The sequence below is a fragment of the Eucyclogobius newberryi genome, unplaced genomic scaffold (assembly GCF_026437365.1).
Source record: "Eucyclogobius newberryi isolate DKJ021-1_F unplaced genomic scaffold, fEucNew1.0.hap1 SCAF_13, whole genome shotgun sequence".
Taxonomy (NCBI): domain Eukaryota; kingdom Metazoa; phylum Chordata; class Actinopteri; order Gobiiformes; family Gobiidae; genus Eucyclogobius; species Eucyclogobius newberryi.
In genome coordinates, this window is record NW_027315757.1 from 29204264 (window position 1) to 29218219 (window position 13956).

Below are 13956 nucleotides of genomic sequence, written 5' to 3' on the forward strand. Positions count from 1 at the left end.
ATATATATTATATTTTGCATGAATGTCAAAGCAAGAGGAGGATGCGGGAGGATGATATATATATATATATATATAAATATAAAAAGGGATGTATAAAACTGAAGAAATTACACATAAAATAAAATAGACTTGATCTAAATATATAGACAATTTATAGTAAGTCAGAACAGTGCAAAAAAAAAAAAAACGGTTAACGTGGCAGGTGTTAAGTGTTCATGGAAACACTCAGGTGGCCATTTAGAAACTTAAAAATTCAAATACATGAACATTACCTGTGCAGAATCATCAAAAAGTCTCTGTGCCAGATGAGACACTACATCGTTTACATTTTTCCCAGTGCCATATTGAATGACAGCTCCTGTAGCTTCAATAACTGACACTCGCACCCTAGAGTGTTGATGAGATATTGTCTGCATTAGAGGCTTCACCAGACTCTCTGCCTGCATGTGGAAGTGCTCTGTAAGGAAAGAGAAAACTTCAGCAAAGCCAAACATTATGTTGTGTTTGTAGTGTAAGGCTGTGCAATTAATCACATTCTAATCAAGTGTGAGATTCAGTTTACAAATTGTTAATTATGTGCATGGGCCTTTTTAATTGAGGTCTACACCCAATCCTCTGTCAGTAAAAAAAATGTGGTTTGGAGGAAGAACTTAGTTACTGTCATATCTCCCAGCTCAATAGGAGACAGTTCTATGCTCACACAGCCCAATGGAACCTTTGCTCACACAGAACTCTATGTCTTTTATGTGGCCACATTTGGAAAACGGTCCAACATGTCCCCCCTTTTGTTTGACATAAAAAAATAAATAAAAAAAAAGAGATTACGGTTAGCACTTCTAGGATTATAGAAAAAAATCAGTAACTTGTTATACGTTTTGGTTACGTTTATGGCTTTTTTGGACAATAGTTGTTAAATTTAGGGCTTTGTTGGGCCTCGTTGTAGGAATATGTTTGTGGGAAGGGCCTTGTTTTGACATTATTGTTAAGTTTAGCGTTAATTACGGCCAGAGTGAGGATCAACGTTATGCCTTATGGATTTGTAGTGGGAACAGGAACATTGATGCTTCAGCAATGGGACCCCTCACTCAAAAGACGTTTGAAAGTACCCCTGAAACCATAGCAACACATGTCAACAATGACAGCAGACACACAACGACTGACCTGGCACACATTTAGCAAAACGGATTGTACACAAGCAGCCTTCTCTCTTTACGTCCGGGAAAGGGTCGACGATGCTTCTCTGCAGTATATTCATCATTTCATTCGTATAAGGCGCCAGGTGTTTTCCGCACACCTCAACGGTCAGAGTCAACATCTGTAAAGCCGAAAGTCGAAGCTCCTCCGCGGGCTCCACAATGTCTTTCTCCCCAAACCGCTGAGCCAAACACGGCATTAGATACGGCAACGATTCCTCCGGATTTTTAACACAACGAATAAACTCGAATAACATTGAAATCGCCGTTTCTCTGCATCTCTCCATCGGATCAGACAGACATTTGAGCAGAGGCTTTAGCAGGACAGTAAAAACTTCCTGTAACACGTCGCTCGACAGATTTTTGTCAATCGTCTCCTTTTTGATTTGTTCAATAGCTCGTTTTCGTGTCGCCTTGTTGTCTTCGTTTAGACAGTTTAAATGCCGGGTTATTCCTTTCAAGACCACAGAAGAAACATGCTCCTCTCCTGCCGCCATGGCTGCCGTGCACATGTTGCTGTGGGAACCAACGGTAGTACGACAAAACAAACGACTGCTTTACGGTAACTCCGGTTCAAAACCTCAAGCTTTATTCACAGCATTGAACAACAACACTATACAGACGTCATTATTCATCTGAGGAATAATACTGCATAATAGGAATAATACTGTATCACTGTATGGTACAGTGATACAGTATTCCTCCATCACCCCCTATGAAATATATATATATATATATATATTACTACAGTCTACTGCTATAATATTGACTATTTCCACTGACGCTGCCTGTGCATTTTAAATATTGCAAGTGGTTCTTTAGCAACTGAATCGTTTGAGGGGCACTTTTAGTTAGAGATACAGAAAATAAATATTTAAAAATATATCAAAAATCGTGTTTTGTGTTGCGTGGCGTGGTTCGTGGGGCCCCAGAGAGGAGGATGCGGGAGGATGACAGGTTGACGTCATTAGGACTGACGCAGAGGCAGAGCAGCAGCAGCAGCAGCATCAGGGCATCTCGACTCCACCAGCAGCGACGGGTGTGTGCATTGAGCATCCTTTAGTCACCACAAACGGTAGGGATAACACCTGTTTGTGGATACACCTCTGTGGTCGTATACATGCGTGGACATTGGGTTTCTGTATCGCTTGTCGTAACTTGCCCATCGCCGTGATTTGGTTGTTGTTATTGTAAGGTTAGCGAGGCTAGCCTTATTAGCTTGTGCCTGCATCCTTATGTCATCATAGTAGTTTATTACGTTACATCCCTACATTGGGCCATGAACATTAAGTAATAGAAGAAATCAAAACTGCTTTTGTCGGATGCTTTCTGATGCTTTCAACAGGATTGAATGAATGTGCAATAACAAAGTCTTATGTTTAGCTCGCTTGCTTTTAAGGAAGTAGAGGAGGCATCTGACAACTGCACCTGCAGTGCTCCTGTTTCTCTTTTGGACAGATTCTTACCTGCAGAACATTCATACCTTGTTGTGTTGAATAATTCACTCTGCTGCAGTGCTTGTATCATCATTATCACCAACACTATTTATCTATCATACACTAACTAAGCTAATAGAAAAATTTAGTTATTGCATTTTTATAGCAGTTATACGTAGCATATCATGCATGCATAATTCATTTATTATTGTATAATGCTGTTTACTGATCATGGATTAAATATATCACTAGAGTGGTATTTGCTTTAGTGGTATAATTTGGTGAACATGAATTCTTCAACTGTGTGACCACAGAGGAGTTACAATGCAGTAGCAAATACAGTAATTATTATTTTTAATGCATTACACCCAATAATGCAGCAAAAAGGCAAGGTCTTTCAGAATTAAGTATCCATTTAGAGTTTTTCTTTTCCAAATCGAATCCTTTCCTCGTTTCCTCTGTCCTCCGACTGTCCTTTGTGTCCCCAGTCATGTTCCCCAACACTAACATTGTCTCCCTTCCACACCTCTTCTCACGGTCCTCCCTGTTTTCTCCCACTGCCACACAGATAAACAATAAGATGGCCACCTCCTCCTCCACTTTGGAAGAAGACGAGAGCTTGAAGGGCTGTGAAATTTTTGTGCAGAAGCACAACATCCAGCAGATCCTCAAAGAGTGCATTGTGAACCTCTGCATCGCTAAGCCTGAGCGTCCTATGAAGTTCCTGCGAGAGCATTTTGAAAAGCTGGAGAAGGTTGGTCATGTTGTTCTTTATTTTTTGTTCTCTAATGTTCGGAATCTTTCCGTTCTATGAAACTACCTTAAATTTGGTTAGCTTAAGACTGTTTTATTTTTCTCCCCCAACTTTCTGCAACAGAAAACCACATGCAGTGGTTTCTGACATAATGAGGTTGTACATTTTATTCTCCCAACTTGCTTTGAGTATTGTATCTATAATTCTTACACAGAAAATCATATTTTTTTTTATTTCATAATCATACAATAAAATTATATTTCCTTCAGGGTTTTCTTTAGTGGCAGTTGACTCCTGAACTGATCATGAGATTTGTTTGACTAAACAATGGTTTTACTCATTCACCGTATTTTCAAATGGGTCAAATGTGTACAACATGACGCTTACGGCTGGTTTCAAGAACAGGATCTGCAATTGTTTCAGAACCAAAATTACACCGAGGCTCAGGTTTATCAGTATTTTGCCTTCAGGCGTTGTGTTTATGTGAAGTTGCAGCGTATGTGTATGGACGTGTGAGAGTCATAAGTTTCATTTTCACAAATCTCAGGAATAAAATACAATCAGTGCTTTGTCCTTCTTCCTTGTCCTTTCCGTTAATATTTGGGGCTGGACATGCGAGAACCATTGCATGTCCAGCTCCTCTTCGTATAGTCGGTGCTAAGTTATCACAAAAGGACGTATGCTGAAGGTAAGAGCGTTCTGTTGTCGACTCGAGTCAGTTCTTCTGTACTACTGTTGTTATAGGGGAGGGTTATGCTGCAAAGTGAGGCTGTTGGAATACTAATAAGGACATAGTCAATAACAGAACTGTTGAGTGGCTGTAAAAGTACTGCTTCATAGATTTTGTTGTGTAATATGCATATTGTTTAATAAGTTAAGATAACAATAATTCAGTTATGTTATATTGCTTCGCTTTACTTGCATTATTCATGCACTCCGCAGTTACTCTTGGTGACAAAAGTGTGTTCTCTACTGCTCCTCACAACCACCACAATCAGTCACATTAACATCATGTTTTGGGGAACGTGTCTTGCTCAGTGATACAATTTTGGGAGATTTGACCTGAAGACCATTTCTTTGTTGGGTTGATGCTTAAAACCGTTTAGCTCTTGTTTGTGATTGACTGGTACATTTTTAATTATAGGTGATAATTTCTGCAGTTATTATTTACAGAGGGATTCAAAATATGTGTTTGATATAAAATAGTTCTGTTGTTATAGTTGAATTGTTTGAGGAACAGGAATATTACCATTATACCCACTGAGATCTATTGGTATTTTATAAATTCACATGAACTATTTGAGCTAGATATTCTGAGGCATTTAATTATAGCTCTGGTGTGTGCTAAGGGGCATGCATCTTTCCAGTCCCCCTCCGACAAATCCTCATTTCAAGCTTTATAGCTACCATGAATCTTCAGATATTTTAGACATCATTACATTATAAATGTATATTATTTTGCAATAATTTTGTCCAAAGTTGATTGAGCAGCACATTAGGGTGTCATTCTTTATTATTTGCTCCTCTATAAACAAAATATTTGCTTTAACTGTCTGTCATGAGCATGTAGAAATGTGCAGAATGGTCTGTTTATCTTGCTTTTGTTTGAATATAATAGCATGTGTTAGATCATCAGCTGACATCTCGAAAAGGTGCCTGCTCTTTTGATAATAATGCTTTTGATCTATGCCAAGAATTTATAACTGTTGCCCTCAGCATTAGCCTTTGCCAGATTAACAAGAGTGTTAATTTGACACCTTTTTATTTTGATTGAATAAGAATAAGTGTTATATAAACACATTCCTGTCACAAATGGGCAGCCAGCATCATCAAAATCCGTCAGAATGTAAACTGCACAGCTGGTAGCTGCCCGTGCGCATGTTTGGATGAATAAGGTCCATTCAATCTCCTCACTGTTTTTGGACTCACATTTTTTCAACTATTGGCTTTGATTCCTGTTGATGTTTAAATAAAACATAATGTGTTTGCAATTCTTCAAAAACATTTTGTATTTGACATCTTTTTGCTGCATCAGGAGTTTGAAAACTGTTTGGTGGATGTGTATACAGCAGGGGTGGGCAATTCTTTTTCTCCGAGGGCCATATTCGAATCCAGGCAAGTAGCCAATCCAGCCAACCCGCGATCATTGGTGAGAAAAAAAATAACTTTTCTGTCAAATATAGGCTATAGAACTATTATTTATTTCATTTCATGTCATATTTATTAAAGGTGGTATGGACGATTTTTTTCAGCAAATTTTTTATCATATTTCCTCGTGGCGTGGATAAATCATTTGTCCTGCCACGTATCAATCATAAAACGCACCTATCGCTCACCTGCAGCCTCGTGCGGTTCGTGCCCACGTTTCCGCGTGCCTAAGCGCATGGATCTATCATAATACAGTTCCCTCAGTGTACGGGGCAAAATGAAGACGGAGAAAGACAGTTCGAGCTGACGCAGAAGTGGACAGAAATCTACGGGAGACGAGTGATGCGATGCGCTCCGTTGTGCTAATAAACAAACGCACGTGTGTGTTGTATCAGTCCGCACGGGGGAGTGCGCCTGCGTTCTCAAATCGCCGAAAAATTGTCCATATCGCCTTTAAGGATACAAGTGTAGACAGATGTTACAGACAGTTATAAAATAGAAACTAAAATCTTTCTAGGGGCCGTATTAAAACATGCCAAGGGCCACATCTTGCCTCTGGGGCCACGAATGCCCAGGTCTGGTATACAGTATGGGCCTGGTTCTATTAGCATGGCATCAGATTGTACTGTTGGAGAATTCCTTGTCAATCAGCTGCCATTATCCTCTGCCCTGTACGATGAGACGGCTTTCAGCTGTCACACACATCACAACAAATCTGGCCCTTCCCGCTCTTCTTCTCTCTGTGACTGACACGTTTGTGAAAGTGAAGTACGTAGTGTTTGTTGTGTCTCTGTAGTAGTGTTCTCACACCTGCATCATCAACATGTACTTGTATTTACCTTATGGTTTGTTTGCTGACAGCAGTGTTTTCAACGCTGTGCTGTGCTAAAAGTATTTAGCGCTTTAAGTATTTTGTCAAAGTCAGCCAAGGCAGTGACCCGGGCCCAGCACTGCACCTCTCAGCTCTTCTCGGGCCCCTTTGTCCCTCAGACCGCCAGCGCATGCCTCCCAGGTGGTCTCTCTTGGTTAGCAAGTTATGCCAATGTATTGAACATTCAATCATTGAAAATAAACATACAAACTTAGCTCATGTCAGTTGCCATCATATACATGATGGTCATAGGGACTTCTTAACTATTTTTTTTATTGTGAGATAATAAATCTTAAATTTGAACGTCAGCAGATACAAACAAAAGGGAAATATTTGTTTTCACATTTTCCTCAGAAAGTGGTGCCATTATTCAATTCCAAAACTATAATTGTTGTCGGTTAACAGACTTTACGCCTTAAGATTACTATGGCAAGTTTGTGGACCTAATCCATCCATCTTCTTCTGCTTATCCGGGGCCGGGTCGCGGAGGCAGCAGTCTAAGCAGGGACTCCCAGACTTCCCTCACCCCAGACACTTCCTTCGTGGGATCCCAATGTCTTCCAAAGCCAGCCAAGATAAAATGTCCCTCCAGCGTGTCCTGGTTTTATTTCTATTGGGATTTTGGCCAAAATTACTGCGGAAAATCGGCAAAAACAGAAGAAAACAATATTTATTTATTTTTTGGGATCTCCGTTTTTTCAAGTTGACTGGCTTAAAAAAATCTCACCTAAGGTTCAAAATTAAGCTTTTATAGGTATTTTTTCAAACTGGTTGTATTTGATGTCAAATATAGATAGTGTTTTGAATCTTAGGGGCAATTTGGTATTTTTTTATTTTATTTTTTGCGAACTGTCCAAAATTCCCGTCAAAGAATTAAGGGTTCATGTCTAAGTAAATCTATTTAGTTGTTCTTACCCTGAATACTCGGACAATGTGAAGTGTGCATTTAACAAACCAATCCTGAATCTGCATGTAGTGACAGAAGACTATCTTATAATTTAGTTTTATAACCCATACAGTTCTTGATGCCCTGGTGGTGTTGTCACTGTGTCTATTGTGGCTCTGTAATGGTGTGGAACACAATGATGAGTGGGCCGTTAGCTGGGCTTGTGGATCAGCGCTCTATGCTTCATTACCACTGTGTGCTTTAGCGTGTGTCGTGTATTGTGCGTGCCCGTGGAGCGCCCTGTCGTTTCTGGTTCACTTGTATGCTTTTTGGCACTGGCGCTGGAGTGAGAAAGTGTCGTCTCCAGACAGGAGCCACATAGGGTAAAGGTAAAAGGTTTAGTCGTCTGATGTAGCGAGGGTCGTTCTCTTTTGATTTGGTTGTAGATTTTGATTACATTTCTGCGGTTGCTTTTCACTTTTTTTGCATAGATTCTAAAAACATAGCAATGAAGAGACATTCAGAGACACGTATGCTACTAATCCTGAACCACAGTGAAATACAAGGATTATTGCTCAATAAACCAGAACAAGAATCTAAAACCAAAAAAGGAATGACACCTTTAAAATAATTTGAGCAGATACTGGATAAGTGTGCCTTTTGCTTCAGTCCACTTGAGCTATTTTGTGCTTTTTCACTCTGTGAAATGAATGACTGTCCTGTGCGCAATGTCCTTCCAATGAATAGCTTTTTTTAATTACAGTGTATGTGTCTTCTATGCGCTCGTTTTGGCACCTTGCCATCGGTGATGACGCAGAACTGATCAACAAAGGGCAAAAACTGAAAATAATACTGGTAGTTATATACAATTACAAAGTAGTCTAGAAGTTCCTTTTACACTTCTTTAGGTTTTCTGTGCATAAATGTTGTTGACTAGGCTGTTCTAAAAAAAACAGTAGTAGTAAAAAACATAGTAGAGTCGTCCCTGTGTGGGTATTTGGATTGAACAATATGGATTGTACAACAATTGTAAAATGTTTCTAATTAATATAGAAACTTATGAATATTATCTTGTTGTTATAGCTTGGACAACCGTAACAAAGTCTGCTTTGATGCTCTTGCAGTGGGAGGGGGTGGCACACTGTCTGGTACAAAACAGTGGCTAGCACCCAGACATTGAGGGCAAATGGTGACAATGAGGTAACGACAAAGGACTCACTTGAGATATTCTGTGCTTGTTGAAATGGACAGAATTGAAACAAGTACAGAGGGAGTTCTCCTGCTTTAAGCGATGCTAAATAGTGTGACTCCTGAGTATAAGGCTGGATTATATGGCGATGAAAATCAAATTGTGATTTGATTCAATTCAGTTCAATTCAATTTATGTTTGTAATGCCTACAATCCACAACAACAGTTGCCTTGTAGGGCTTTCAAAAATGGTAAATTTTACCAGAGGAAAGTTAGGAAATTATACAATGAAGCTTGTCATTGGTCAATAATAGAGAAGCAGATAACCAACATTGACAGGAATTAAGCAAACGCATAACTGTCCCAGAGCATCCTCTGACTTTAGACTCTCATGATTGGCAAGGAAGGATTCCTGTGATTCCTGTGTTTTTTTGGTGATATCGTTGAATCACGCATTCTGTTTTTAGTTCAAGTATATGCTCTAACACAGACACTTTTCCACACCCACTCCTTCTATTGGTCAGCCTCATTCATGCTTTGAGTGAATGACAGGTAGATCACAGTGATGTGATCAAAGTGTGAACTCTCAGAAGAAGCAGATGACTTGTTTGCCTCCTGAAGACTGTATAAAGATGCATGCATTTTTATGAAAAGGAAATAGTGATTTGGCTCCAAGAATTGTTTTATTATTATTTACCTTTTTTGTATTGAAAATGCATTTTTGATCACTGACAGGTTCCCTAAGAAAAATAGATGAACCATCAACTATAAAAAGTCTGAAGCAGTTGCCTAAAGAACTAAAATGCCAGTGCTTATGTGCTCTGTAAAGATCGTTATTGGGCGCAAGCATAACTAAGAACTAAGAAAGGAAAATCTTATCTATAGCCACTAATCAAGTCAATCTGTTCATAATGGCCATTTGCAGCTTGAGTATTTTTGACAGTCAGTATTCCTCCACATCGAGTACATGTCCATGTACCAAAACCCACCAAGGTTGTCCTGTCATCTGAGTCACCGAAAGATAATCTGTCAACAGGCGTCACCACTGGAGGTGTGTGAGACACGGTAGCTTCCAGTGCGCACTCTCTATCAACTATTCAGGATGCCCCCAGTCTGCGGTTGTCATAGCGACTGAAGGGAAGCGAGAGAAGTGTGCCTGCTCGTTGCGCCACCTGATTGCGAACGCGAGCGCGGAGAGGGAGGAGAGGGTGACAAACAGAGAGAGTTGCGCAGGAGCGATGGAGAGACAGGGTTTTGGTCCCAGTTCTTGAGTTCATTTGTTTCGAGGATTCACGCTTTTTTGGATACTCGTTTTGGCTGGTGCTGGACAGTGCTGAAGCGTGCTAGTGTGTGGGACAGTCTTTAAGAAGGGTCCATGCAAGTTGGCATTGTGAAGAGTTGATGCCTGTAGATCTGAGGCACTTGGCAGGCCTGGACAGAGGTCCTTCGTGCAATGGTAATGATCAACTTGTCCTATTTAGTTCATGTCAAGATTTGTTGTTTGTTGAAATAGTTAAATCTTGTTTCCATACTGTAATTGTTATGCGATTGTGTACCGCTTTATAGACTCGAAACGCCGAAGAATGTTTGTCCTGAGAGATGTTGAGATGTTTTGCTGTTAGCTGCAGTTGTCGCGCTTTCATTAAAGCAAGAGCATGTAAGCACTTCTTTATCCTGCAGTGTGTCTGAGAGGCAGTGCGAGCATGTACACTCACTGCCTGGTTCAACCTTCCCTCATCTCCTCCTGCTGCTGCTGGCTGTGTTCCCTGAAACAGTGACTCTGCGTAAGCACATTGTGGATGTGTGTGTTCTGGAGAATCTGCTTTTTGTGTGGGATCTGCATTACTATAGTGTTGTTGTTGTTGTTGTTGTTTTTTGTTTTTGCAAGGGTCAGAGAAAAGCCAAAGGGTGTTACCTCAAAAGTGCAAGTGAGGACAGTTAAGATCAAAGCTGGTATCAATGATAGACTTGCTTGGTTGAAAAGTCCCGTGCTTTTTTTCTGTTTGTTTGAGTGCTCACTGGAAGTTCAGCAGTTTGGGAAGTTGGAGCCTTCAATTATTTCTGAGTTTCTCACAGCTCTGCGTCGCTGCTTGCTTGGTCTATCTCTCTCTCTCCATGTTGGTCCCAGCAGTTGTATGAGAGGGGTGTTGTAGCTTATACTCGTCTGACACCAGGGTAGGTGGATGGTGGATATGGTGGACTAGAATCTCAAGTTAGTGTCATGTTTTGTTTTATTTTGTTTTCCTGTCAATCCAAAACGCTTGATGGTGTTTTTAGTAGTTATGAAGCTCACAAAGCTTACCAAGTGTGAACTCTTCGTTTACTGACGGACTTGGCTGCAAAACTCTCGATTGAAAAGTCCCACGTTAATCATTTACAGCTAAAATAAAAGACTGAATGTTGATTTTGATTCAAATTAGATGAATTGCACTGCTTAAGTTCTTGTCAGTTTTGTACTGTAAATAGCCACATGGAACATAGCCACTTGAACAAGCTTGTGCACACATTCCGTCCCGATGTTCCACTCCAGTGTAACAAGCCTACCGTGATGTTATTGCTTCTTTATGCTATTGTCTTAATCAAGGCTCAACTTAATAATTCAACAGCTGCTGTGTTCTTATTTACTATGTGCTCATGGAGAGTGCTTGTGTTGTCTTTTTACTGCATGTTCAACTCAACTTATTAATATTTGATGCCCTCCCCTTTATCCTATGGCAACGGGATATCCATCCTTGCTAAACTTGAAACAAAGAGAGTGTTACCTGACCTGCTTTGAGGGGAGTCAAAGCATCAGCCCATTTGCATGTGATCACTTCTGAGGCACAAAGATGATCAAATGGTCTCAAATGACTGCTCGGCTAAAGACGTGTATGTTTGTTTGGTGCGTTTTTACAGGAAGAATGCAAGCAGATCATGGCACGGCAGAAATCTAACAGCCAGTCGGATTCACATGACGATGAAGTTTCCCCGCCGCCTCCCAACCCGGTCGTCAAGGCCCGCCGCCGCAGGGGAGGGGTCAGCGCCGAGGTCTACACTGAAGAGGACGCGGTCAGCTACGTGCGCAAGGTCTGTACAGTCACACAGTCTGAATTTGTTATTTTGAAACTGTTTGCAGTGGTCCAAACTTTTTCCTCATTTTCCTCACGCATTCCTAGCATCTTTATTATTCACTGCAAGATGCCAGACAGCACACAGCAATGTCATTTTGACCCTTTTTTGAGATTTTACAATATACCTGTCCTGAGGTATTTACTTTATTGCGTGAAACAAATCTAGTACAGTCCCTTGAAGTACCAGGATACTATATTGTGTAAGGACGATTTTCTACTGTTCTATCATTTAGTTTGGAAAGACAGAAATACAGTTTTATTTTCAGTTTGCTTAGTATTTTCAACAGCAAATACACGGACCAAAAACACTAAAAAGTGCAAATAGTAAAATCTTATAATTAATATTGTGGCACCTCTAATTTGGAGAATGTGTGACCAAGAAAGACTAGTCAGTGAGGACTCTGCCATTGCAGGCTATGGTCAAATATAATAATTCTCTCTACAAGGGGACAGCAAACAGAATACATTCGGCTTGTATAGTTATAGTGTTTTTGTGAAATGTATGAATAAATTGGTCATAGTTTGAAGCACCACAGTATAAGATTCCAAAAGCCCATTTGGACAGTCGTGCCTCCATCAAAAGAACTACGGTAATAGAATGATGAATATGACAAATCCATAAACAGACTTCGATCAAATGTCAGGTGCACTGATTCGCTCCGCAGAAAGCTCTTAATGGCTCCTCAAAAGCACAGCCTCTTGAGAAACAGGGAAGATTATGACTTATGACTGATTGCAAGTGCATGTTTGATGATGACCCAATAGTGGCTTCATGAAACGGATTAAACATGAAAAGAATACAAGGAAAAAAGTTAGATCAAAGACAAAGTCGCTTTTGATGAAGAATAAAAGCAGGATATTAAAGTGGCTGTAGCTCAAGCATAAACAATGTTATGTCACACCGTTATATTTAGACAATAATTGCAAGGTAATGACATGGTAGATTGAAGCCCACTGTCACCACACTGTAATCTGGGACCACTGGAGCATAAGGTATGTGCGATAAGATGACACAGCCCCTGTCCTTCAAATGAAGACATGAATATGAAAACTATGTCATTTAAAACAAATGCCAATGGAAAGATCTCATTTAGACAAGCTTTTTTGTCAGATCTTATAAGTGCGTTCTATTCTTTAAGTTAAGAGAGATTAAGGTTTTGTCACCGGTCTAGTGTGGTATCTTTCAGTATCATCATTTACAACTTCTTTTCAAAGATCCACATTTACAGACATCGCGAACATGATTGAAATGGATTTTTGGGAGTCAAAGAAATTCAACACTAATGTCAGTTCCTACGGATTTATATTTTGATTTGACCGTAGCTGTGTTGGTATTGTTCATGATGAAATGGTTTAGAAAGTTGATCTGGCACCTTCTTTTTAAAGTCATGGTTCAGTTTAACATTGCGAGATAGAGACAATCCTTTTTCCACAAAGAGGTGAAGGACCATAGCTTTTTGTAGGTTACACCGGACCATTTTGCATGCAGTTTTTACTTGTGAGATTAAGGCAAGGCAAGGCAAGTTTATTTGTAGAGCACATTTCAAACACAGGGCAATTTAAAGTGCTTCACACAGCAGGAAAAATGCATTAAAATCGTAAAGAAATTACAGAAAATTACAGAAATTACATTAATAACTTTGACCCAGAATATCTCCACTGATCTTCATGCCTATTACATTGAAACTTGTGGTAATTTCAACCTTAAAATCATAAAAAAGTTAAAAATCCTAAAATGGAGTTGGAGTAGGCCATAAAACATATTTTTATAATTAATAATTAACTGACATCAGAGCTAAATGCTAATGATTTTAAGCCTTTATAACAAAAAGTAAGCTATAATTTCCTAGATAGAAATATCAGTTAATTTGCTGTTCCATTACAAAAAACGGAGCATAAATGTGAAAAGTTTGCACTATATCTCTAGACCAAATAAAAAAAGACAACATTTCTGTGAGTAAAACAAGGCTTTGCTAAAAATGCTAAGTTTTGAATAAACAAATAATGAAAAATATACAATAGTAAATGTATCTGAATGTTTTTCAAATTTTTCAAATTTTCTCAATTGAAAGTGGTGATTGTATTGTCTTTTGTCGGTCTTGTGTCTTTATGCCCATTGTTTGTCCAGCAGGGATTTCACCATTAGGAGACAACAAATCTAACCTAATCTAAATCGCATTATGTTCCACTTCTAAACACCTTACTCAGTACAAGTGTTTCATTCAAAGTGCCGTTTACAATTACATTAGTGTGAGACTTTGACCTATACCGTACATTTTCTATTTATAGCTGTATCCTGACAAATAATAGACCATATCAAAACTATCTGTCCTGATTTTAACTTTGTGTTCCCAATAGGTGCATTTAGT

At 39.4% G+C, this 13956-nt stretch overlaps 2 protein-coding genes across 6 annotated transcripts in view; one reads left to right on the plus strand and one right to left on the minus strand.

Moving 5' to 3' along the window:
- Positions 1-1727, minus strand: part of dnaaf5 (dynein axonemal assembly factor 5) — a 39832-nt gene extending 38105 nt beyond the window's left edge. The window contains exons 1-2 of the mRNA XM_072443857.1: positions 1162-1727; positions 273-457 (exon numbers count right to left, since the gene is read on the minus strand). Coding sequence (XP_072299958.1) covers positions 273-457; positions 1162-1705 — 729 coding nt within the window. The 5' untranslated portion in view covers positions 1706-1727. The remainder of the gene's footprint in view (positions 1-272; positions 458-1161) is intronic.
- Positions 1728-2118: 391 nt separating this feature from the next.
- The window catches only part of prkar1b (protein kinase, cAMP-dependent, regulatory, type I, beta), a 57117-nt gene continuing 45279 nt past the window's right edge, over positions 2119-13956 (plus strand). The window contains exons 1-3 of one of the 5 annotated variants that reach the window (XM_072443327.1): positions 2119-2268; positions 3198-3383; positions 11373-11543. In XM_072443327.1, the coding sequence (XP_072299428.1) occupies positions 3210-3383; positions 11373-11543 (345 nt within the window). In that variant the 5' untranslated portion in view covers positions 2119-2268; positions 3198-3209. Of the gene's footprint in view, positions 2269-3197; positions 3384-4047; positions 4072-7461; positions 7678-9781; positions 9934-11372; positions 11544-13956 lie in introns of those variants that run through there. The other 4 variants (XM_072443329.1, XM_072443332.1, XM_072443331.1 and 1 more) reach the window with 4 other exon arrangements.